At 35.7% G+C, this 21972-nt stretch overlaps 6 protein-coding genes across 11 annotated transcripts; 4 read left to right on the top strand and 2 right to left on the bottom strand.

The window, feature by feature from the left end:
• Positions 1–4103: 4103 nt before the first annotated feature.
• Positions 4104–6899, bottom strand: LOC104780452 (cytochrome c oxidase subunit 5b-1, mitochondrial-like). 2 transcript variants are annotated; one of them, XM_010504954.3, is made up of 6 exons: positions 6456–6899; positions 6148–6233; positions 5889–5939; positions 4849–4915; positions 4613–4692; positions 4104–4435 (listed from the first exon to the last, which is right to left on the bottom strand). In XM_010504954.3, exons 1-6 carry the CDS (start codon positions 6634–6636, stop codon positions 4367–4369), a joined length of 534 nt encoding a protein of 177 aa, XP_010503256.1. In that variant the 5' UTR covers positions 6637–6899; the 3' UTR covers positions 4104–4366. The 2 variants fall into 2 exon arrangements, with proteins under 2 accessions (XP_010503256.1, XP_010503263.1); XM_010504961.3 differs by having other exon boundaries at positions 6148–6230; positions 6456–6794.
• A 1497-nt stretch (positions 6900–8396) lies between these two features.
• Positions 8397–9241, top strand: LOC104780442 (uncharacterized). Its single transcript, XM_010504945.3, has one exon. It carries the CDS (start codon positions 8582–8584, stop codon positions 8948–8950), a length of 369 nt encoding a protein of 122 aa, XP_010503247.1. The 5' UTR covers positions 8397–8581; the 3' UTR covers positions 8951–9241.
• A 296-nt stretch (positions 9242–9537) lies between these two features.
• On the top strand, positions 9538–12934 carry LOC104780428 ((6-4)DNA photolyase). Of its 2 annotated transcripts, none has more exons than XM_010504927.3 (14): positions 9538–10091; positions 10192–10263; positions 10372–10452; positions 10552–10731; positions 10809–10880; positions 11075–11161; positions 11245–11343; positions 11420–11503; positions 11584–11670; positions 11750–11821; positions 11900–12013; positions 12193–12280; positions 12371–12466; positions 12633–12934. In XM_010504927.3, exons 1-14 carry the CDS (start codon positions 9651–9653, stop codon positions 12812–12814), a joined length of 1755 nt encoding a protein of 584 aa, XP_010503229.2. In that variant the 5' UTR covers positions 9538–9650; the 3' UTR covers positions 12815–12934. The 2 variants fall into 2 exon arrangements, with proteins under 2 accessions (XP_010503229.2, XP_087363131.1); XM_087507005.1 differs by having other exon boundaries at positions 9553–10091; positions 10548–10731.
• Positions 12935–13057: 123 nt separating this feature from the next.
• On the top strand, positions 13058–15540 carry LOC104780417 (uncharacterized). The gene is made up of 7 exons (XM_010504915.3): positions 13058–13655; positions 13798–13933; positions 14079–14160; positions 14353–14528; positions 14620–14757; positions 14872–15011; positions 15151–15540. Exons 1-7 carry the CDS (start codon positions 13538–13540, stop codon positions 15384–15386), a joined length of 1026 nt encoding a protein of 341 aa, XP_010503217.2. The 5' UTR covers positions 13058–13537; the 3' UTR covers positions 15387–15540.
• Positions 15541–15581: 41 nt separating this feature from the next.
• LOC104780402 (putative histone H2A variant 3) lies at positions 15582–16953 on the top strand. Of its 2 annotated transcripts, XM_010504905.3 has the most exons (3): positions 15582–15700; positions 15880–15974; positions 16422–16953. In XM_010504905.3, the coding sequence occupies exons 2-3, from the start codon at positions 15897–15899 to the stop codon at positions 16716–16718; spliced, it is 375 nt and encodes a 124-aa protein (XP_010503207.1). In that variant the 5' UTR covers positions 15582–15700; positions 15880–15896; the 3' UTR covers positions 16719–16953. The 2 variants fall into 2 exon arrangements, with proteins under 2 accessions (XP_010503207.1, XP_010503198.1); XM_010504896.3 differs by lacking the exon at positions 15582–15700 and having other exon boundaries at positions 15756–15974.
• Positions 16946–21308, bottom strand: LOC104780384 (protein ANTI-SILENCING 1-like). 3 transcript variants are annotated; one of them, XM_087507000.1, is made up of 12 exons: positions 20967–21308; positions 20005–20370; positions 19720–19888; positions 19433–19615; positions 19066–19340; positions 18842–18868; positions 18447–18539; positions 18008–18086; positions 17815–17905; positions 17618–17720; positions 17387–17503; positions 16946–17292 (listed from the first exon to the last, which is right to left on the bottom strand). In XM_087507000.1, exons 2-12 carry the CDS (start codon positions 20356–20358, stop codon positions 17245–17247), a joined length of 1539 nt encoding a protein of 512 aa, XP_087363126.1. In that variant the 5' UTR covers positions 20359–20370; positions 20967–21308; the 3' UTR covers positions 16946–17244. The 3 variants fall into 3 exon arrangements, with proteins under 3 accessions (XP_087363126.1, XP_087363123.1, XP_019102052.2); XM_087506997.1 differs by having other exon boundaries at positions 21118–21308; XM_019246507.2 differs by having other exon boundaries at positions 20005–21098.
• Positions 21309–21972: the final 664 nt, after the last annotated feature.

Below are 21972 nucleotides of genomic sequence, written 5' to 3'. Positions count from 1 at the left end.
TTACGATAAAGAAATTTGGTGGAAGTCACCTAAAGTTTGATGATGATATCGGAATGGGTCTCAGCACATCATACACCTTTTATGACTCAGAAATTCCTCTTTCACTCAAATTCATGATACCCAAAAAACTATGATAGTGTAATTTCATTTTTCTATATTGAAATGAAATTTGCCTATAGTAACCAACAAATAAACATGTTACATTGTGAAGTATAGCCAGAAAAAAGAAAAGAAAAAAAAGGTCAAGTTAATTAAGACCATAACATGAAATTAAAGATCAAGTAAACATGGTTACATTACATGGATACGCATAATAATTGCCTTTTTCGTCTCCTTTCCCAAAGAATCTTCATAGATTTTACGAAATGATTACTAATTTATCTTCCAAAATGATTACTTAATAATCTTCCGTGAAGAAAAATATCAACCGTTAGTTTGCTACTTATATTTTCATTTATAATCCTTTAATTGGCAACGACAAGCGTAATTTATGACTTCATACATATATAGATCACTTCATGGTTTATGAGTTATGCTTTAAATGTAAGTTTCTTATTTTGAATCCTAATGGTTGCAGCTGTAGAAGTAGACAAATTCATTTGCACATTAAACCGTTTTTTGTTTACCATTGATCAAATATGGTCTGTAATGGTACGGTTCAAAAAATATAGAAACAAAACTACACCAGACCAACTACGAACCGTTTTTACATAAAAATAAATTGGTTTTGCAGTAGTTTATTGTGTGTCTTAAACATAATTTGATCTAAATTGTTCACAGATTTAATCGCCCTAATCACAATTAACATTCAGACCCAAAATGCTCTTAAATATTAAAATAAAACAATTTATATGATAATCATAATAAGGAAAATATTATACTTTCTCAACAGCACAAAATAGAACCTTACCAGAAAACAACACAAAATAGAATACTCTTTGTTTTGTAGTTTTTTTTGTTTTGCTGATATTTTGTAAACTGATATTTTATGATTTTTATGTTCATTTGGTGAATAATGTTGTAAGTTGTAAACTGTGTACAAGCTGAAGATTCAACATTATGTTACAAAATATAATAAAAATAATATTTTTTTAATTCACATTAACCTATATTATTTTATCTATGCTTTCTTTAAAGCAAACTGTTCTGCCCCAAAAAAATGAAATATTTGATTGTTGACATTACTTAAGAATTTTCTTAGTAGTGACTAATGACGCCATCAGATTACACAACTTTTAACAAAGGTCAACAACTTTGCAATATAATTTATATTTTGCGATTTTATGTTTTTTTAGCTTTAGGCTGGTCAACTCTTTTAGTGACCCACCTATTTCATTAAGAATTCAAAACTCTTCAACAGGTCGTGAATAGTAACCCAAATTAGAAACGATTGGTTATAAAAAGCATTCGCATTACATTTTTATTAATTGACAGAAAACAAGACAATAGATGCTTTAAGCACTACAAGCTTAGTTTGCTAATTTTTGGATTAAAAAAAGTATATACTATATAGCGTTCGTTCGTTCGTAGGATGAAGGGCTAACAAAACCCATTAAGACTTACGTTTTTGCAAACTTTTTTTTCCTTTTTTAATATGACTTGCATAATTTCATCGATTAGAGAATAATGTACTCTAAAGCTTCATTTTTTATTTTTCTTTCTGCCGACCAAAAAAAATAAAAGACTCATATTAAAATAGCATGTTTGCAGAGAGAATTGTATCATTACTTATAATATATTTTTCTCGTACCAATCATACTAAATTTTATTTAATAGAAAAACAAAAGGACCATTATGTGATCAACACTGATATATTTACATGCATGGTTAATTTTAATACCGTTTAGAGATGAAAAGAAATATCAACATGATCAGTTTATTCCTATATATATAAGTTGAATTGACGAATATAATACTCGCAAAGAAAGTTTTTTTTTTTTTTTTTTTTTTTTTTTTTTTTTTTTTTTACTTTTTCGTTTTTAAAGGGTATATATTTTTTGCATAGTACAATGAGTATTTCTTTTTAGTTTTTTGAAAACAGTACAATGATTATAATTATTACAAGCTACGAGATGCCTTCGTAGCTTTGTCTGTATACAAAAATAGGTTGTATAGGGTTTTCTTTATGTGTGTGATATACTCATAGGTTACTACATTTCAGATCACTTTATAATTTTCTATACAACCTTGATAAGTTAATTCAATAAAAGATAGAAAAAAAGAACAAGTAGTAGCAACTAGCAAGGATGAAGTGTCCCGTAGGCCGTAGCTGTATGGATAGACTTTGAATATGTTAATACATAGTTGGGATAAATGTTTCACATAACTTAATTATATTGCATTGGATTTTTTTGTGCAACCAAACGAGTTTAATATTAATCCTTTCACTGGAGGAGAAATGGCAGTTGATATTGTTACAATCATATAGTATTCATATAATATCGTTAATACCTTGCATAAATTTTCAGCACTAGGTGATTTAAATAAGACTAACATTTAGAACTTTAAGACAGACTGATTTTTGTTTTTTTCACTGAAAGAAAATTAGTGTCATTTATATGAATAGAACGGTAAACGTATACTATAACATAATACTATGTCTTTTTAACTTTTTCATAATTTGACAAAACAGCTACTGTACAACAGAAATCGGAGAGCCACGTGGGAGGATAATCAGCGTGCCCAATTACACAATACATGTGAAATGTTTTTAGACCATTTTTAGTGGTGATTGCTTCTCCAAATTCCTTTAATAAAAATTAATAAAAAAATACAAAAAAGAGATAAAAAAAGAAAAGAAAGTTACTGAAGTTATCTAGGGTAACAATATTTCTCATACATTTTAAACATTTGTCAGTTTTTAATAATTAAATATTAAAATATTAATTTTTTGTTGAGCAACGAGGAATATGTTCTCCGCTACCAATGATGTTCTTAAACATACAATATGAACAGTCGTGACAAAAAAAAAAAGAGAAAAACAATAAGTATATTGAACAGTGAACACCGACAATAAATTAAGATAAATAGAATATTAAACACGTGTATGTTAGTCAGCTAAACAATATACTGTACGTGTTACTATTTTATTAAAACGCATAAGTGGCGACGGTGTAATAGGATTCGTCCACCCTCGTACACTACGTAATAGGTATATCTAACTTCACACAAACACCACTAGAAACATGAATTTATATGAACGCATAAAATATATATATGTATATTGACGTCGTAAAATAAACCAGATGTATGTGTATGCATCATCATACATCACATCATGTAATTTACATGCATGTTTGAAAAACGAGAGATCAGGATTTGTAATGACGCCGGGCAAGGAAGCTATGTCGAACATAGGAGAATAACTTTATATTTTGGTGATTTGTCTTAAGTAGAAACATAATATTGAAATCAGACGTTCTTTTTCTTTAGAGTTTCACTTTAGTTTTAATAAGACACCATTGTTTGGAATATATTCCTCGGGTATTTCCGACAGCGCTATACTTTGTTTCTTTGTTTATTTTATTTTATTTCATCTATTTTTTTCTATAGCTTGTTAGGTTTCGCTTTCAGTTTCACACTGTTGGTAATTTTGCAAAGAAAATAAAAAATAAATAACAACACTAGTATTTTTACTTTTTTAGTCTCCGCTTGATCATTTATAAGTAGTACAAAAAGTAAATGATGATATGAAAACCAAAAACGTAGTTGAAAGAAATAAGCTAAAATAACACAATTTTGAAACACAAACAAATATGCATGATTTCGACTTCTATATAAACCAAGTAAAATTTTGTCTTAGCTTGGTTAACCTTTGAGAAAATAATTGAGAGAAAGACGTTAGGAAAGAATCGAAAAACACCTGCGCCTAGAGGAAGTAAAAGCGGCTCGATGTTGACATCGACCGTTCTCTAGTTCCACCGTGTAATTTTATTGTTCTCTTCTTTTTGTAAACTGTAAATTAGTGTTTAACCAATTAATGAACAGGTTTAGAAGATAAATTTGGTATTTTTATATAAATCTATTGAATTATATGACCGTTCACAACGAATCAAGGGACACGATCAAAACGTCCAATACGAAAAGACATGGAACCATAAACATTTGAAAAGGTGAATCATAAAATAAGCGAAAGGCAAGAATGATTCCGATACAAGAGTACAAAAATAAAACAACGGTCTTAAGAGTTTTGGCATTTTGTGAAACTCTGATACCGTGTGTTGTTGTTCTAAAAAGGATCAAAAACATTTTTTCAACTTTGTTTCACCAAACGGCAGATATTTTTTTTATATTTATTCCAATCATACATTTTTTTAAAATATATGAAAAACAAAAAGAAAAACTCGCGGCAAAGGAGAGGCCGGAATCAGTGGTGGTGCTCATCGTCTTCATCACCGTGACCATCCGGAGGCCCACCAGGACCAACCACTTCCAGCTGCAAAACATACATTATATTATAACCAGTTCAATCTTAGTTCCACGAGTTCTTGCTCTAATCTATTTACAGATCTTTCTCTAATCTATTTACAGATTCGTCTGGTCTATGACTATCAGATGAGGCTTAAGTTGTTTTTTTTTACTGCTTAGAGCATCTGGTACGAGTTTAACTTACCTCAAAGTACTGAGTGCAAACTGGGCATTCAAAGGACTTCCCTTTCTCCAGCCAGAACCACACAACATCGTGCTCATCCTCTGCAGTTTCCAGGAGAAATATAAGATTAAATAAACCATTAGACATTAGTGAATTTGATAAACCATCAGTGGATAATGTGTCTTGACATATTCAACGACTATAGGTAAAAGTCTTGGAAGTATATGCCATTAAAGAGTGAAGAACAATGAACTTACCGCCTTCACCACCAGGACATCCCACAATTCGCTTGTCATAGTAGGACTTCACAACAGCAGGAGCTTCCTAAGGTAACACAATTTGATTTGATATCCAAATTTATGTATCAGGAATTTAACAAAATTGTTAAAAGAATCCATTGGTAGCCAATAGAAACTGAATATTGTTCACTCAAGAGATAAAATGACATGAGAAAATGAAAAACATCAAATGCCTCGATTATGTTGCACACTATGCAAAATTAAGTTCACCACTCATATACTCATATATGATTTCAGTACTTCGGAGACAGAATTCTTTAGTATATTGCACATGTTGTATGTGACATCCACAAATTTGTCGTCATTATCGTGCACATAAGCATCATAGGCAGTCAGCCATCGTAAATTAACAAACACAGCTTAGAGATTCGTCGAATTCACGAAACCTTAAATATGATTAAAATCCAAGCTGGTTCTTCACTCAGGGAACTAACTAACTAGTATTAATTAAAAATTCACACAAAAAGAACTTGAAATATGAGTAATCAAGATAATTTAGTATGACAATTAGACAGGATTCAAAATACACATAAAAGCAGTGATTGCTCCATGCCATAGCAGTCATGTCTGAAGCAACATTATGGACCAAAACAAAGAGTGCAAGTTGATCCATTGACTCAATTCAATTTTGATGAAGAAATAAATTTCAGTATGTTTATCCTGGAGTTTATTTGAGGTAATTGAAATGGCTAAATTGGATTACATTAAAATCTAGATCATGCCTAAAATCTAGATCGGCCTCTTCAATTCAATTTTGATGAAGAAATAAATTTCAGTATGTTTATCCTGGACTTTATTTGAGGTAATTGAAATAGCTAAACTGGATTACATTATAGTCGATTCAAGTGAAGTATCCTTGGTTTGTTTCACTGCGTGATGAACATAAAATCTATATCATGACTAAAAACAATGACAAGGTGTAAACTAGGCAGTAAATATAATGTCAAAGAATTCAATGTGGAGTCACGACATATCTACGTCTGGTAACAGAAACTTACCTTAGTGCCAAAAGGACCTTCAGGGAAGTCAATATCAAGCAGCCTCCTCCCCTATCCCAAGAAAACCATGACAAAGCCAAAATTTAATTTTCTTCAACTGGAGATTACTATCAAGCACACATATATACTCCATTTTGATGCCAGAAAATTATCAGAGAAGTGAAAGAGATGATCACAAGTGGAGTTGCAGTTAAAACAGATGTGTATCATACTCAGATCTTAAAAATAGCATTAGATACAAGAAAACAAAAGGAATCACCTCCATTTCAGCTTCAAGCTCCTCCTTCTCATGTCCAGTCGCAATAGGCATTACATCCTCCACCTTCTTCTTCGCAGGAGTCTCTACTGCAACATACAAACCGTAATAAACAATCATTCACCCTCCAATGGAGTAAGAGAAACCACAACAAAATAGCAGCAAATAAGTAGACATAATCTTCAATCTAAGAGACCAACACAGAATTACGTATATCCTCTAAAAATCCATGGCGAACTGAATCTACAATCCCACCATTCTATTTAGAGTTCCCAAGCCGAGATCTGAAAACGTTTAAACTAAAGAATCACCTGATTCGGAGCTGAAATGTCGAGGAGAGAAAACAGAAGAAGAAGCAGAAATGGCTGATCGAGTGGCGGAAAGGTAGAAGCCAACGGGTCTAGCGGTGGCGGCTATCGATGGACGAGGAGAAGCAGCGACGACATCGGCGGCTAGGGTTTTGAGATGAGAGGAGACGATTCTTCTCCACATGGTGATGATGATGATGATGAATCGAGAGGGATTTTAGAGTTTTGTTGTGATTCTCAGGTCACACCTTTGAAGGATTTGTGAAACCCCCTAAAATGTTTTTTTGAGTCTCTTCTGTGATGTCTTTCTTCTTCTTTCTTTCGGAGAAATTAGAGATTCTTAATTCGGAATTAGTCACACTACTTTAGAATCTGGGATTAACCGGCACGTGCGAAACACACTACATTACGCACGTGTCAATCAGTCCTTTTTATATCATGTGCCATATCAAGCGGAGATAGTGATACAAATGGAAATAAATAATAATGATACATATATATGTACAAAATGAAATTATGACGAAGTGGAAATTTAAGGATTTAAACACACAGGACACAGCACAATTAGTCATGTTCGTTTTCATTTATTTAGGAGTGTTTTATTTATGTTCATTTAGTTAGCAAACCAAAATCATTAAATCCATCCTGCTTGCAAATTCTACAAGACTACAACTGTTTATTCTTTTCTTTTTAGTAGAATTCTACCATAGCGTTAGCTCGACTGCACGAGCCACGATGGTTATCGTAAAATAAATCATGGTACGGTAATAACGTCCAATGAACAAAAATGAGAACGAACAGGCAACTTCGATACATGAACGAAGATTTTTGGCTTGGTATTATTTGCTCAAAATATAAAGATCACGGTCTTGTAATAAAGTAACCATAGTTTGAGACCGTGAGAGCATAAATAATTTAACTACAGTATGTCTTGAATGCATCACATTTGACGTAAATTAAATACGAGTTACACGTGTAATATTGTTGTCTTTGAATGCCATTTAGCTGGACGATTTATCGAGAAAGTAAAGTAGTCGAAGATTTTCGGGTTTCTGATTGATATGCTGCGAATGTAGTTTTTTTTGGGAACACTTGTGCAAAAATAATAACTTCTTCCCATGATCAGCATCTCCAAACTCATTTAATCTTTTCAACAAAATCATATATGGGTTCTTCTCAACGATCACAAACCCCTTCGACTTAATTCATCAAGTATGAAGTTGGTCTGTTAGTGCGGCACAATATCGAAATCTTCCACCATTCATTCATTCATATGGATTGGCTTTTTGGTTCAACATATTTACTTTTCTTTGGTTCAACATATTTATATTGGGGAGGCCTTTTGGGTTCCGTAACAATAATCGTTCCCGGCCTCTTGCAGTTAAAACAGCTCTTTAAAAATAAGGATTCAATATAAAAGCAAACAACAAGTACTCCTCTTTCATGCAAATTATCACATCATCATATCATATGCATGTAACGTTCATTTAACTTACCTATCAGGAATAGTCATTTGATTGTTTAAGAACTCTAATAAAAGAAGACCGAAAGAGAAAACTGTTGAAAGAGAGAAATATACGAATATGACCGACGATTATTCCTTGATTCAAGAATATTCGATAGAACTATGAAATCTCTCATTTTCTACTACTAGTTGAACTCTAGTTTCCAATGAACACACGTCAATGTTGACATTGTCAAAGGGACAAGTCACCCAAGACAATAATATAATCCTAATAAACAAACGAAAAGTGCAGATGGCGACGTACGCTGCTCCACGCCTTCAATCTTATCCATCTCCCTAAAAGGGAACTTAATCCAATGCTCTCATCTCCACCATAACTATCGTGTAACACAACGCATTTACCGTTGCAACACTCTTTCCCAAAATACCCTAACGTTGATATTAAAAACCAGTAAAATAAAACGAACCTGTGGGTACTACAACAACATTCCACACTATAAAAACCGCAGCTGATTTCATCTACATAATATCTTAATCCATTATTTTATCTTAATCCAAAAACTAATCTACTACTATTATTAAACAAATCCATAATCTTTCTCTTCGTCCCATAAACAATCTTCACATTTTGTTTCTCTCTCAGATCAACTCATTTTAACCTAAAATGGCTACAATCATCTCATGTTCCGCTCTCTCTTCGATCCGAGCATCATCATCCGAACCCGGATCTACCAAATCTGATCCATCCCGTAAGAAGCCAGTTTCCTCTGTTTCATGGTGGGCTCCTCTCTTCGGCATTTCATCCGAACCTGATTACGTCGTCAACAACACCAACAACAACAGCTCACCCTCATCCGCGAGTCTGGAATCAGTTCTGGTTAAAACTGGCGAAAGGTCTCAGAGGTGGTGTCTCACGGAGGAGAAGGCTAAGCAGCTGCGGAGGAAAACAGCCGAAGCTTCCACGTTCCACGACGTTATGTACCATTCTGCGATCGCGTCTAGGCTCGCGTCTGACGTTCGGGTCAAGGAGTAACTGGATCCGGGTCACGTATCATCTAGTATTAATAATAATCAATAAATTAGTCGAAATTAAAAAATGTCTCTCTCTCTCTCTCTTTTTTTTCCACGTATGGGATGAAGAACTTTTTTTTTTCCGATGATGATACTCAAGAAACCGTTTGATTGTACGTCGTCGTTTCTGTGTGTTGTACTTGTACGGTCTGGCTCGTGTGGGATTGTGTTGCTTTCTTCTGAACCGTTGGATTATCAATTAGTTGTAGCTTATATTAATGCTTAACCGTTGGATTGGTAGTTGACCTACGTATTTAGACAAGTGCTACGTTTTTTATTTACCCAAAATATTCAGAAATTTGGTTTGAGGCTGGCTTATTTTGATCAAACGAAACTGCTAACAGTATGAACTATAGTAACAGAGTTTAATCTTAAGAAGTCTATATTTGATTAACATTATTATAACGTCATAATACTATGTTACGATTGAAAAACTCAACCCTATGAAGTTTAATTTCACTAACTATAGAAATGATGACCGGTGGAAAATCAAACACCTCGCTCAAATGATCTTGCAGTAAATTAAATGACGTGGCATATGATATAACCGCTGATAAATAACCTATACATTCTCTTTATCTTACGCTGACTAACCGCGCATATTAGCCGGAGACACAGTTGAAGAAGCGCATATTAACTCACGACGTTACCATCTTCTTCATATGAAACCTTCTCTCGCGCTTTCAGGAGTCGCGAATTTCACGAGAAACTTCTGGGGAAAGTATCAGACAAGTTTTAAGCGAAGATTCTCTGTCCCTTCATCTTCGAGTTATTGTTTCAATCCCATTGCAACCATGGCTTCTGCTTCTGGATTCGGTTCGTTGGTTTGGTTCCGGAAAGGGCTTCGGGTTCATGACAACCCGGCTCTTGAATACGCCTCAAAAGGTTCTCAATTTCTTTACCCGGTTTTTGTTATCGACCCGCATTACATGGAGTTAGACCCGTCTGCGTTCTCTCCCGGTTCGTCTCGTTCCGGGGTTAACCGGATCCGGTTCTTACTGGAGAGTCTCAAGGATCTCGATTCTAGCCTGAAGAAACTCGGTTCCCGGTTGCTGGTTCTTAAAGGTGAACCTGGTGAAGTACTGGTTCGTTGCTTGCAAGAGGTAATGCAGAAAATTCAAAATTTGTGAAATTGGTTTTACTTTAGGCAAATAGAGAAATCTGAAATGTGTTTACATATATGTGAATGGGCTTTATTGGCAGTGGAAGGTGAATATGCTTTGCTTTGAATATGATACAGATCCGTATTATCAAGCGTTAGATGTTAGAGTTAAGGTAAAAATTCGATTCATTAAGCCTTAAAGTTTTGATCTTGCTTACGACCAATCAAATGCTGTGTCTCATTGAGGTTTTTGTTAACTCAAGTGGTTTTGATTTCAATAGGATTATGCTTCTTCAACTGGAGTTGAGGTTTTCTCTCCAGTGAGCCATACTCTGTTCAATCCGGCAGACATTATAGAGAAAGTAAGTGCTAGTGTTAACTGAGTTGTTTTTTTTATAAAGATTTCCCTATGTGAAACTGTGAAAGTTCTGAAGTTGTGTGTGGTTTTTCTTGCAAGTAAGAACGGTGGGAAGCCACCTTTGAGTTATCAGTCATTTCTGAAGATTGCTGGAGAGCCATCATGTGCTACATCTGAACTTGTGATGTCTTATTCTTCACTTCCTCCAATTGGAGAGGTTGGAAATCTTGGCATTTCAGAAGTACCAACGCTTGAAGAACTTGGCTACAGAGAAGATGAAATAGTTAGGAGATGATGTGTTTCTGTAATTAGTTAAAAAACTTTTCCATCTAAGATACTTATACCCTTGTATATCTGTAGGCTGAGTGGACTCCTTTTAGAGGTGGTGAATCAGAAGCCTTGCAACGATTGACCAAGTCAATCAGTGATAAGGTATGGTCAAGACTTTGGAAATTTTTCCCTTTTAAGATTTTTTTCTTGGTGCAAACTACTTATCTAGTACTTAGACGAAAGGATATTATCTTTTCCTTCTAAGATCATAGAAATCGGAATGCTATGTAGACTTTGTAGATTTATATCTTCTTTATTTACAAAGTCAAAGATACGGCTAATTCTTTATGGTGTAGGCATGGGTGGCAAACTTTGAGAAACCAAAGGGTGACCCATCTGCATTCTTGAAACCTGCAACTACGGTTTTGTCACCTTATTTGAAAGTGAGTTGAGATAATTTTATAGCTACTTAAGCATCTCTCTCCATTTGCTGATATTTCCTCCTAGTTTCCTGACCTTTGAGAAGTTTGGATGCCTTTCTTCGAGGTACTTTTATCAATGCCTCAAAAATATTTACAAGGATGTTAAAAAGCATACGTCGCCACCAGTTTCTCTCCTTGGGCAGGTCAGTCAATGACTTTAAAACTTTGTTTTTATACTGCACGACTGCAGAAAGTTGATGTCTTTTTCTATGTCTCTAGTTGTTGTGGCGAGAATTTTTTTATACCACTGCTTTTGGAACCCCTAACTTTGACAAAATGAGGGGAAACCGGATCTGCAAACAGGTAACAACTGATCATGTTCCTTCATCTTTTAGATGTTCATGAATCTTAAGACCAATCTTTTTGTTCCATACATTAAGTAGATTCCATGGAACGAGGATCATGCTATGTTGGCTGCTTGGAGGGACGGTAAGACAGGATACCCTTGGATTGATGCCATCATGGTTCAGGTTAGATATTAGTCAAAGTGAACTCTAGCTTTCCTTTTTAAGCATCATTCCTGAATCATTCTTTCTCTTGAATTTATAGCTTCTGAAATGGGGTTGGATGCACCATCTAGCGCGTCATTGTGTAGCCTGTTTTCTAACTCGTGGGGATCTGGTAATGCTTCCTCTACTATTGTTGTTTCTATCTCCCTCAGTAAAAAATTTCACTCACATGCATAGTTTCTGGTGTTAGTTCATACATTGGGAACAAGGGCGTGATGTTTTTGAAAGGCTTCTGATCGATTCAGACTGGGCAATCAATAATGGGAATTGGATGTGGTTATCTTGTTCGTCCTTCTTTTACCAGGCACTGTCTCTTTCCTTTTCTCCCCGTATATTTGATAGTTTTCTTTGGCGTCCTAGCCTTTTTATTTCTGTACCATTGGTAAAATCGAACTAAAGCATTACCATCTATTCTCCATATAAAAAGTTTCATCTTTAGGCTTGCTTACACTTGGCTCCCAATGTGTTTTGTGATGGTTTCAGTACAACCGCATCTACTCTCCTATATCTTTCGGAAAGAAGTACGACCCTGATGGGAAGTTTATTAGGCATTTTCTCCCGGTACTGAAAGGTAGCTGAAGTTAGGTTCACCAATCACCATCCTGGTAAATTTTGTTTACTGTTTATTCATTCATTAGCTAAATAAGTTATTCTGATTCAGATATGCCAAAGCAGTATATCTACGAGCCATGGACAGCGCCATTGAGTGTTCAAACTAAAGCAAAATGCATAGTCGGGAAGGACTACCCGAAGCCAAGTTAGTAATTATGTCTCCATTTACATAATAGACTTGCTAGAAAGATACGAACATGATTGCAGCTAAAAATTCGGGAAATAATGATCAAGATCATGAAGCTAGCTGTTGTCCCTATCAGCAAAGGTATTTAAGTTGAATAGTTCTGGCTTTGTTTGTTGGTTGGCAGTGGTTTTGCACGATACAGCAAGCAAGGAGTGCAAGAGGAAGATGGGTGAAACATATGCATTGAACAAGAAAAAGGAAGGTAAGGTGGATGATGAAGATCTGAAGAATTTAAGGAGAAAGCTTGAGGAAGATGGACATGAAGAGTCAACCAAGATCAGAAACCAACGTCAAAAACTCAACTAATAATAAGATTTTGATGAAAATTGGCTTATTATATTACAAACCAAATTGTTGTAGTACTACTGTAATCTTTGTAAACATTTGTTCCACCGAAATTTCAGAAGTAAAATATAATTTATTGTAGCCTTTTTCTATTAAGGAGGCAAAAAAAATACAACATAAATTGTATATGAATTTTGGGACAGAGATGTAATTCGAAAACTTAATGAGCTAATTTGTAAAGAATGAAGAAAATATGGGAATGGAAGTGGAAGAAGACAAAAAGAGAAATAGCTTCCTGAAATAGAAATCTCTCAGACAGGCCAGCAGCAGCAAGCCCTCCTCCTCCTACAGTCGGGGTTACATAACAAAAAAAAAGCTTTCTTCTTCCACATTCTTAACACTTGCTTCCCTTCCATTTGCCTTTTTTTTTTTTTTTTTTTTTTTTTTTTTTTTTTTTTGTAATTTTTCGGGTGGCAGCAATTATTCAACTGGAGCTTCCCTATCAAGAAAAAAGAAGTATAGATCGATCGAATTTTTCGATTTTCTCCGAATTAGATTTTTTGTGGGATTGAATCAAGGCTCGTATTGTATCAGCTGTGGAATTTTAGAGCCAATTGTTCCGTTGAATCGATTCGATCAGAAGCTGCGATTTAAGTCTTTTTTTTTTTTCTTGAATCGATCAAGTTAGGGTTCCTTCTTCTTCGTGTGTGTGTGTGTGTGGTTGTGAAGATTAGTAAAGGGGAGATGGAGAAGAAGAAAGTGGCGACTCCTTTAGTGTGCCATGGTCATTCGAGACCTGTTGTTGAGTTGTTCTACAGTCCAATCACTCCTGATGGTTTCTTCCTCATCAGCGCCAGCAAAGGTATTTTGTTATTGTAACTTTGATTTCGTAAGATTCAAGATTGTGATAGTTTGTAAGATCTATACTTTGGAAAAATGGTTCTTCTGCTCACTGCTGTTGTTGATTCGCTTCCTACTTTTTGATCTATATTTCGTTAAAATAGATTCTCATCCAATGTTGAGAAATGGGGAAACTGGAGATTGGATTGGTACATTTGAAGGCCACAAAGGTGCTGTCTGGAGTTCTTGTCTCGATAACAATGCTTTGCGTGCTGCTTCCGCTTCCGCTGATTTCTCTGCGTAAGTCATCAACATTAGCAACTCTTGTTGTTGTTGTTGTTGTTTTTGTTTACGCTTGAGTTGGTTTGATTCTTTTGCTATGCTATTCATGATTTGCTTAGTTTGGTCTATACATTTGACATCTACAATTTGGCTTTATTTTTAGGAAACTTTGGGATGCTTTGACCGGGGATGTCCTGCATTCTTTTGAGCACAAGCATATTGTTCGAGCATGTGCCTTCTCCCAGGTATATAGAGTCTACTTCTTTGCTTGATTAAGACTTTTCTGAACATAAGAGCTTTGGACTGTGTTGTAATGGTCTTTCTTTATGTATCCCTTCATTGATCTTTTGTTCTGCTTAAGGAAATGTATTCTGTAAGAATCAGATAAGGTGGTATGTGTCTCAGTGTCTGACATGGTTCTTTCTTTTTTTCTTCAGGATACGCAATTTCTACTCACAGGAGGATTTGAGAAAATTCTTCGTGTTTTCGACTTGAATCGCTTGGATGCACCTCCTACAGAGATTGATAAATCTCCTGGTTCTATTAGAACAGTAACATGGCTTCATGGTGATCAAACTATATTAAGTTCTTGCACTGATATTGGTGGTGTCAGGTATGTATGAAGTTTATATATCTCATAAAAAAACAACAACATTCACTGTTGTTTACCTAGAGAAAAACTCTCTGTTTCGTCTCTTGAACAGGCTGTGGGACGTGAGAAGTGGTAAAATTGTGCAGACATTAGAAACCAAGTCTCCTGCCACCAGTGCTGAAGTGAGTCAAGATGGACGGTATATAACAACTGCCGATGGGTCAACTGTTAAGTTTTGGGATGCAAATCAGTAAGCTTTCTCGTTTCAGGAGATTTTTGATTTTTTTTTATGTCTTCTCTTGAAAAAATAATCTTTTGCATTCTGCTCAAAGGCTCTATATCTTCTGTCTTTGGTAACATCCAGTTTTGGACTAGTGAAGAGTTACGACATGCCCTGCAATATCGAATCTGCATCGCTTGAGCCAAAATCTGGCAACAAATTCGTTGCTGGTGGTGAAGACATGTGGGTTAGACTATTTGATTTCCACACCGGAGAGGAGATTGGTGAGTGACTGAAAAACTAAAAAACACTTGCATAAACTCAGTTTAAGCTGATTGACTGTGCCTTATACTATAACTACTTATAGTTGCCTTAAAAGTTTTTTTGGTTTTGATGGGTCTTTATTTCCCTCTCAACTTTTAGGATGCAACAAGGGACATCATGGTCCGGTACACTGCGTTAGGTTTGCACCAACAGGTGAATCTTATGCTTCAGGATCTGAAGATGGTACAATCAGAATCTGGCAGACTGGTCCTGTGAACCCTGAAGAGATCATTGAATCAAAGTCGAAGCAGAATGTAGACGAGGTCACTCGTAAGATTGAAGGCTTTCAAATTGACAAAGAAGGGAAAACCGCAGAGAAACCATCTGATGTCTAAAAAATATGGCTGCTTCTCTGTGCTTCTTCTTACTGTATTTTTTTTTTTTGCTTCCAGACTGAATGAGAGAAGATACGAAAATTTCAAACAAGTCTTTTAAGGAACACTGTCTTTGTCTTTCTTCATTTGAGTCAGAAGAAGATTCAAAGCAAAAGTTTCTGGATGTGGCTGGTCAGTTACGAATTTATGGGGTCTATTTAAAAACTGTAAATAGTTGGGGCCAATTTGTTATATTTACTGATAAGACATGAGCTTTCGATGTGAGTGTGACCTTGACCTGGCTGACAAGTTGCAATAAGCGCAGAAGCCGAGGGGTAATTAAGTCAATTTTAAATCTTCCCATAAGTCAAGAAATAAATCCACTTGAAAGATCTCTTCTGCGTCTTGTCTTTCTTTATCTGCTACGTATCTTTTCTCTTTCCCTCTCTCTCTCTCTCTAAGTGAAAAGACTGATACTTTTTTTTTTTCTGGCGGGAAAAAATGACTGGGAAAGGAGCGAAAGGTCTGATAATGGGGAAACCCAGCGGCAACGACAAGGACAAGGACAAGAAGAAACCAATTACTCGCTCTTCTCGTGCTGGTCTTCAGGTATTTGTGATGTTTCTGAACCGTGTGTTACTGACGGATCTACTTGAGTTCCTGTCTTCCTGAGCTTAGTTAATAGTATCATAGTCTATAGATCGATTTGTGTTTATATGTTTACACGAATATCTACCTTGGTCCTCCTCTGTTTTGAGTTTTGACTATGTTTAAATTGTGTAGGCCGCTGGGCAATAAAGTTATCATCCATATTTAGGAATGAATCTTAAGGTCTTGGCAGCTTTATAAGCTATCATGGGTTTTGTTTTGTTCCTTGATATCTGCAAAGCTTTTTAAATTGGTGGACTTTCATATCCGGCTGCTTTTATGAGTTTATAGACATTCATGCTAGCTTGAGAAACAAATGTTATATTGTCAAATTCTTGCTGCTTTGATGAGTTTTGTAGATCTTAAAAACGGTTTGTGTGATGAGTCTTCTCTCTTTATTGTTTGCAGTTTCCAGTTGGGAGAATCCATAGACTGTTGAAAGGAAGGTCAACTGCTCATGGACGTGTTGGAGCGACCGCAGCGGTTTACACAGCCGCCATTTTGGAGTATCTGACCGCAGAAGTCTTGGAACTGGCTGGTAACGCTAGCAAGGATCTGAAAGTGAAGCGTATCACACCAAGGCACTTGCAGCTTGCTATCCGTGGTGACGAGGAGCTCGATACTCTCATCAAAGGAACTATTGCTGGTGGTGGAGTCATTCCACACATTCACAAGTCTCTCATCAACAAATCTGGCAAAGAATAAGTTTTTGTTTTTCTCTACCATTCCTCATAATCCCTCTTATCTTTTGTATCTCGGACCTCCTTTTGTAATAATAGTCGTGTGTATGTTAAGACATTAGTAGAGAAACTCTTAGGATTGTTTGTTTGTTAAGGACCCACCTGTGTGTGGGATTGTTTCTCCTTCTGATTAATGTTTTGGGGTTTGTTCATATGAAACAGCCGTTAGAGAAAGCCAATGTAAAGAGGAGATTGACTGGTAACTAAATCTTTGCAAAGATGCATAACCCATCGTATTGTTTTTTAGAAGCAACATAACCTTAGACTTTATGACATCAAAACCTGTCAAAGTAGTTTTCTCTATGTACCCCTACCAAAATATTAGCATCAACCTGCTAGGTGAGTGTATAAGGTTACTGCCTAGTTGCCACCTAAATGACACAATGGGTTTACATCAGCTAGATCCCAAAAACTAAACCAAAACCGACGAGTGTTCTTTTGTATTGTTGTTAAGAGAAGGGTTTTTTTGCACTTTGTTCCTTTCCTTTGGTTCATTGTTGGTTTATGCGCTTGAGGATGTCAATCTCCTTGGCTTGTATCTACAATTGGTGAAGAGAAAAAGATATAAAGACCGGCAAGGGCACCAAAAATATATGTTTTTAGTCTACTTTGAGAAGAGAAGAAAAAGCAGACCTCGGCTAACTTCTTCCACGTCAATTCTGACTTTGCCTGTAGAGCGAGCCACTCATAGGCCATAGAGTCTACAGCGTGGTTGGGCTGCGTGCAGTGTGATGTTGAGACGGCCTTTCTCTTTTGGGAAAAGGTTTAGAAAAACAAGATTGTGTGAGACAATGTTTTGTACTTGGGACTTTTTAGAGCGTTGAAACAAGAAAAATGTTTGACATGACTCATACAACATCTGACCTTCTGAGTTGTCATCATAGATCTATCCAACATGCTAAAATGGCCAGTAAAACTTCTACATTTTCCAATTTCTACTGGGAAATTTCTGCTACCCACTAGAGCTCTGCACAATGAATCATGTATGAGAAAAAGAAAGAAGGGTTTAATGAAGTTTTCACATATGTGGAGATATAGAAGATCAGAGAGTAGTAAGTAACGTTTGGCCAAGTAACATCAGACACTCTTCAGTTAACCGTGACAAGGCAGAATCAGCTGCCTTTGTCGTTCCAAAAATCACAAGAGCCCTGCCTGATTGGGTAAATGCAGTTTAATTTGTTGCCATTGACATTTTTTAAAAAACATTATGAGCTAACAAATAGCAAACAGGTAGGTGTAAATAAACATACATACCTTGATGTGAGCTAGACATGAGACTAGAAGGGATCATCTTAGCATCAACTCCTTCATTGAAAGCTTGCCAACAAAGTTCCTAAATAGAACAAAAAGGAAAAGGCGAGTGTTATAATTTACAAGCTTTGTAGAATGATTGCTAACTCTACGTGTCTTTGTAGATGACATTGCATTGCCAACACCAACTAAGAACCAGAAAATGTTGTACTTAAAAACAATTCTCGAAAATATGGCAACACATGTATACACAAAGACAACAGGTTTCCACTAAAAAATTGGCATTGAGTGAGATTTATAGCATGCCCTTATCTTGAATTAAATTGCACCTTTGGATCAACTACATTCCCGTATTTCGGGTCAAACCTTCATGAATTTTTATCACAAAACCAATTGATGATGAATTAAATGATGTCCTGTGTAAAATAGATTAGGATCATACCTCTACCTCCAGCGATGTGTATGATGGTTCCAGGTTCTCAATTAAGAGCACCCTACTTTCCTCTATAGCCGCCTTTAGTTCTTCCTCAAAAGGCTGGAATAAGGAATATAACAATCTTTTATGAAGAAATCATTAATCTTAAATGAAGAAATCATTGATCTTAAAATATTTCTTTTTACAAATTGTTGAACTAACTTTATCTTAAGTATTTCATAGTTTACGTGAACAGTAATATTTCCCATGGTCTGATTTCGTGTGATGAAAGCCAATATAACAAACATTGTCTATTGGAATGAATTGTTTCAGATTCTTCTTAAACTACAAAACATGATTGTTATGCAGCTAGCCTTAATAAAAGGAAAAATCTTGGTGGAGGGAGGCGTCAGAAAACTTACCAGTTTCTTGTACCAGCTGCTTTTCTTCTGTAAGACAAGAGAAAAAGAGAAAATAGGTTGGTAACGTCACAAGTTAATACTATCCAATCTACAGTGAGAATAATATATTTGCTATGCTCAAGAAAAGAAATAGTTCATTTCCCAAAAGTTGTGTACACTTTTCTGATGTAAATTGTTAACATTTCACTTAGCTAATCCACAAGAAGGATGGAGATGGTACGTACGATGTTCTGATTTGGAGCTTTTTCTACAAGAGGAGGTTTTTTAATGAATTTCTTCTCTCCTAGTTGGGGGCCTGAATCATCACAATCATCTGTTTCTGGCCTGTTGAGTATACGCTTCCTCTTTTTAGAAGCCATAGCATCGACTGATGAACCTGAAGCATGTAACTCTCCAAATGCTCTGGTTTTGGTTATCGGACCTCTAGATCTGGTATCAGTATTGACATGAGGGTTCTTCTTCGCATGTACATGATCAGCGCGTTCGTCTAGAAAAGAGACTTGCAAAATAAAGATAAGTGTCAATCAGGTTTGTCCAGTTCAGAAGTATATATCAGATAAGAGGCCAGAACAGATAGAATAAGGGATCAACCTCTCCTTCCCGAGCTTGTTCTACTCGTCAGCTTTCCATCTCTGTTGTCTTCTTTTCCTAACTTTGTTGATCCCAAATCTGGATGAATAGACTTCACTGGAGAAGCCCTGGAACTGGTAGCTGCGCTTGAGTTTAGGCGCTTTACAGGCTGTTTATCTCTTATCCTGTTAAAGAATTTCTCCACTGCATTTATTAGAGACAATAGAAAGTAAAAAAGAGCATCATTTAATCCATATTCGAAGAGTGAGCTGAAGATAAAAGGTTTGTAATTTGGTTCTACTCCAAACCTCCAATTCCAGCTATTGCATCTGCAAAGACGTTTGATAAAATTTTCAGCCTCGTATCGAAGGTGTGGGAGAAGACATACTTAGCTCTCCTCAGGTCACTGCTTTCTGGTTGTGGGTTTCTGCGGTCCTCTGATATGCATTTAATTTTGCATTTTCCCAAGATCGTCTCCTGGACCAACAACACAGAGGAAACCCAAACTGATCTTACGTCTATAATAAACTTACCATAAATTTAGATGGCTATTTCAAACTAGTAAGAAGGAGATGAAAAGACAGCAAACTTACCACATCATTGATATTGGAAACCCCTATCTCATCACCACAAGCCAGAAACAACTCATTCCATTTTGGCTCATACTTTCCCAAGAAGCGATGGATGTCAATAGGTCGAAAAAACCAAATGACCTTAACTTTCTTCTCACCTGCTGATGTCTCGTACATGTTGACAAGCTTCCCGATTGAAGTCTCACATTGACCATGTACATAAAAATAAGCACAGTCGAAAAGCCGGTACTCGATGCCCTCATAGGTAAATGATTCATAGAACTGGACATTACTATCTTTCCGTGCAACTCCTCTCCTAGCACCCCACTTACAAACAGGGTCATCTTCTGCACCAGCACCATTCAGTTGCAACATAGAGTAGTTATCCTGCTGAGATATATATTCCCAAACTGTAGAAATTAGAGAGAAGAAGACGATAAACAAAATAAGATACAACCAACGTAATACAAGAGAGTGTAAATTAATCATGGATACGTTCATCATGAATCCTCTTAGAGTTTCGGACCTAAGGGGTCCTCAAAGGAAACTATGCAAGCACATGGCTAAAATTATTCCTAACAAGGACAATATTATAAGGTATACATTGATTGAAGCATCCAAAAACCTTTACAAAATTGCCAAAGACAAGTCCACAAAAGTAAACAAAGTCACATTAATTTCATCCTAGTAGTAAACCTAATTACATTAATTAGCTTGAAAATTAACAGATTTGAAAGGTGATTACTGTACAATCAAAGCCAGTTTAAGAAGTAAAACACTAAATCTAAGCTACACAAAATTTCCAAAAGCCTCAAAAACTTTGGTAAAACCCCCTAGTGTTCTTCCGTAAGCTCTCCAAACAAAACCACAAAAAAACAACAAATGTTCAATGCAACAGTGAACTCGAAATACAAGTGAGAATCTGCACAACACATCGTGGTTTTAGCACCGCTCATCAGAAATCCCACAAAAAAAAAAACTACCTGAAAACACCTCGACGTGTTAACAGCGACGACGGAAAAAAAAAAAAAACTGTACGGACGTTGCTTCGGATACTTACAGAATCAGCTCATGACACGGTTTCTTAGAAATCAAAAAAAAAAAAAAAAAAAAAAGGAACGACGATTCGAAGACCATATAGAGAAGGAAGAGAGGAGAAATCAATGCAGAGGAGCTGTAGATGCTTCGAAACACGTGTAGACTAGAAAGAGACGAAGGTTCGCCGTAAAGATTTTAGGTCGCCGGTCGGAAGCGTTTCGCAGAGACGATGGAGTCTGAGGGTTTCTGGAAAAAAAAAAAAAAGTATGAGTGAGGAAGCAGACGGTGGAAAGATGCTTCATGGAAATTTTAGCTTAATTACGACGAATTAATTACTGTAATTGGCAAGTTTTTAACTCATTTTGACTACTCTGATTGGTGTGTCAACTATTACTTAAAAAATTTAAACACTTAATTTTTTTTTCCTACTTTTAAATCCTTTTACACGTCACAATTAACTTAACCCATTTCCCTATTAAGGCTATATTACCGTAGCTATAAACTATAGGCAGCTGTCATTTCATTTCAGGTTATTAATTTCTTTTTATTTTTATTTTAACTCCTCTAATATTTTTTTGATAATTTGTTTTGGCAATGACTAAAAAAAGACAATTTTTCATTTTTCTTTTGTGCACCAAAAACATTCATACTACAAATTAAAATAAACTTCCTCTATAAAATTATGTAACCTTTTTCAAAGACATATATATTCATACGAATGATTTGGTATAAGCAATGATCTATGTTGGAGTTTTAAAACATTTAAATTTCAACGAATGACATTTATTTATTTTGTCTCTCGCTCGGATGGTAATAAATAAGCTAAGCGATTGTTATATTTACACATGAATTTCAAACTTTTTTTTTGGACGTTTGAGATTGGCACCAAAGAGAAACATCCCCCTTTGTGTATTGAAATTGACAAATATACCCTTTAACCACTTACACTCA

Source organism: Camelina sativa, chromosome 1, assembly GCF_030686135.1.
Source record: "Camelina sativa cultivar CO46 ecotype springtype chromosome 1, ASM3068613v1".
NCBI classification, from domain to species: domain Eukaryota; kingdom Viridiplantae; phylum Streptophyta; class Magnoliopsida; order Brassicales; family Brassicaceae; genus Camelina; species Camelina sativa.
This window is presented reverse-complemented; position numbering and strand designations above follow the sequence as displayed.

Excerpts from the sequence above, each read along its gene's own strand:
- LOC104780452 (XM_010504954.3), bottom strand. The coding sequence starts at position 6,636 with ATGTGGAGAAGAATCGTCTCCTCTCATCTCAAAACCCTAGCCGCCGAT. Across the intron at positions 4,693-4,848 it reads ATGTCCTGGTGGTGAAGGCG|AGGATGAGCACGATGTTGTG; the intron begins GTAAGTTCATTG and ends TGGAAACTGCAG. Across the intron at positions 4,436-4,612 it reads TTTGCACTCAGTACTTTGAG|CTGGAAGTGGTTGGTCCTGG; the intron begins GTAAGTTAAACT and ends TATGTTTTGCAG.
- LOC104780442 (XM_010504945.3), top strand. The coding sequence starts at position 8,582 with ATGGCTACAATCATCTCATGTTCCGCTCTCTCTTCGATCCGAGCATCA.
- LOC104780428 (XM_010504927.3), top strand. The coding sequence starts at position 9,651 with ATGAAACCTTCTCTCGCGCTTTCAGGAGTCGCGAATTTCACGAGAAAC. Across the intron at positions 10,732-10,808 it reads GCTACAGAGAAGATGAAATA|GCTGAGTGGACTCCTTTTAG; the intron begins GTTAGGAGATGA and ends GTATATCTGTAG. Across the intron at positions 12,281-12,370 it reads TTTTCTCCCGGTACTGAAAG|ATATGCCAAAGCAGTATATC; the intron begins GTAGCTGAAGTT and ends ATTCTGATTCAG.
- LOC104780417 (XM_010504915.3), top strand. The coding sequence starts at position 13,538 with ATGGAGAAGAAGAAAGTGGCGACTCCTTTAGTGTGCCATGGTCATTCG. Across the intron at positions 13,656-13,797 it reads CCTCATCAGCGCCAGCAAAG|ATTCTCATCCAATGTTGAGA; the intron begins GTATTTTGTTAT and ends TCGTTAAAATAG. Across the intron at positions 13,934-14,078 it reads GCTTCCGCTGATTTCTCTGC|GAAACTTTGGGATGCTTTGA; the intron begins GTAAGTCATCAA and ends CTTTATTTTTAG.
- LOC104780402 (XM_010504896.3), top strand. The coding sequence starts at position 15,867 with ATGACTGGGAAAGGAGCGAAAGGTCTGATAATGGGGAAACCCAGCGGC. Across the intron at positions 15,975-16,421 it reads CTTCTCGTGCTGGTCTTCAG|TTTCCAGTTGGGAGAATCCA; the intron begins GTATTTGTGATG and ends TATTGTTTGCAG.
- LOC104780384 (XM_019246507.2), bottom strand. The coding sequence starts at position 20,487 with ATGATGAACGTATCCATGATTAATTTACACTCTCTTGTATTACGTTGG. Across the intron at positions 17,721-17,814 it reads CTGATGTTACTTGGCCAAAC|AGCTCTAGTGGGTAGCAGAA; the intron begins GTTACTTACTAC and ends TTCATTGTGCAG. Across the intron at positions 17,504-17,617 it reads CTATGATGACAACTCAGAAG|AGAAAGGCCGTCTCAACATC; the intron begins GTCAGATGTTGT and ends TTTTCCCAAAAG.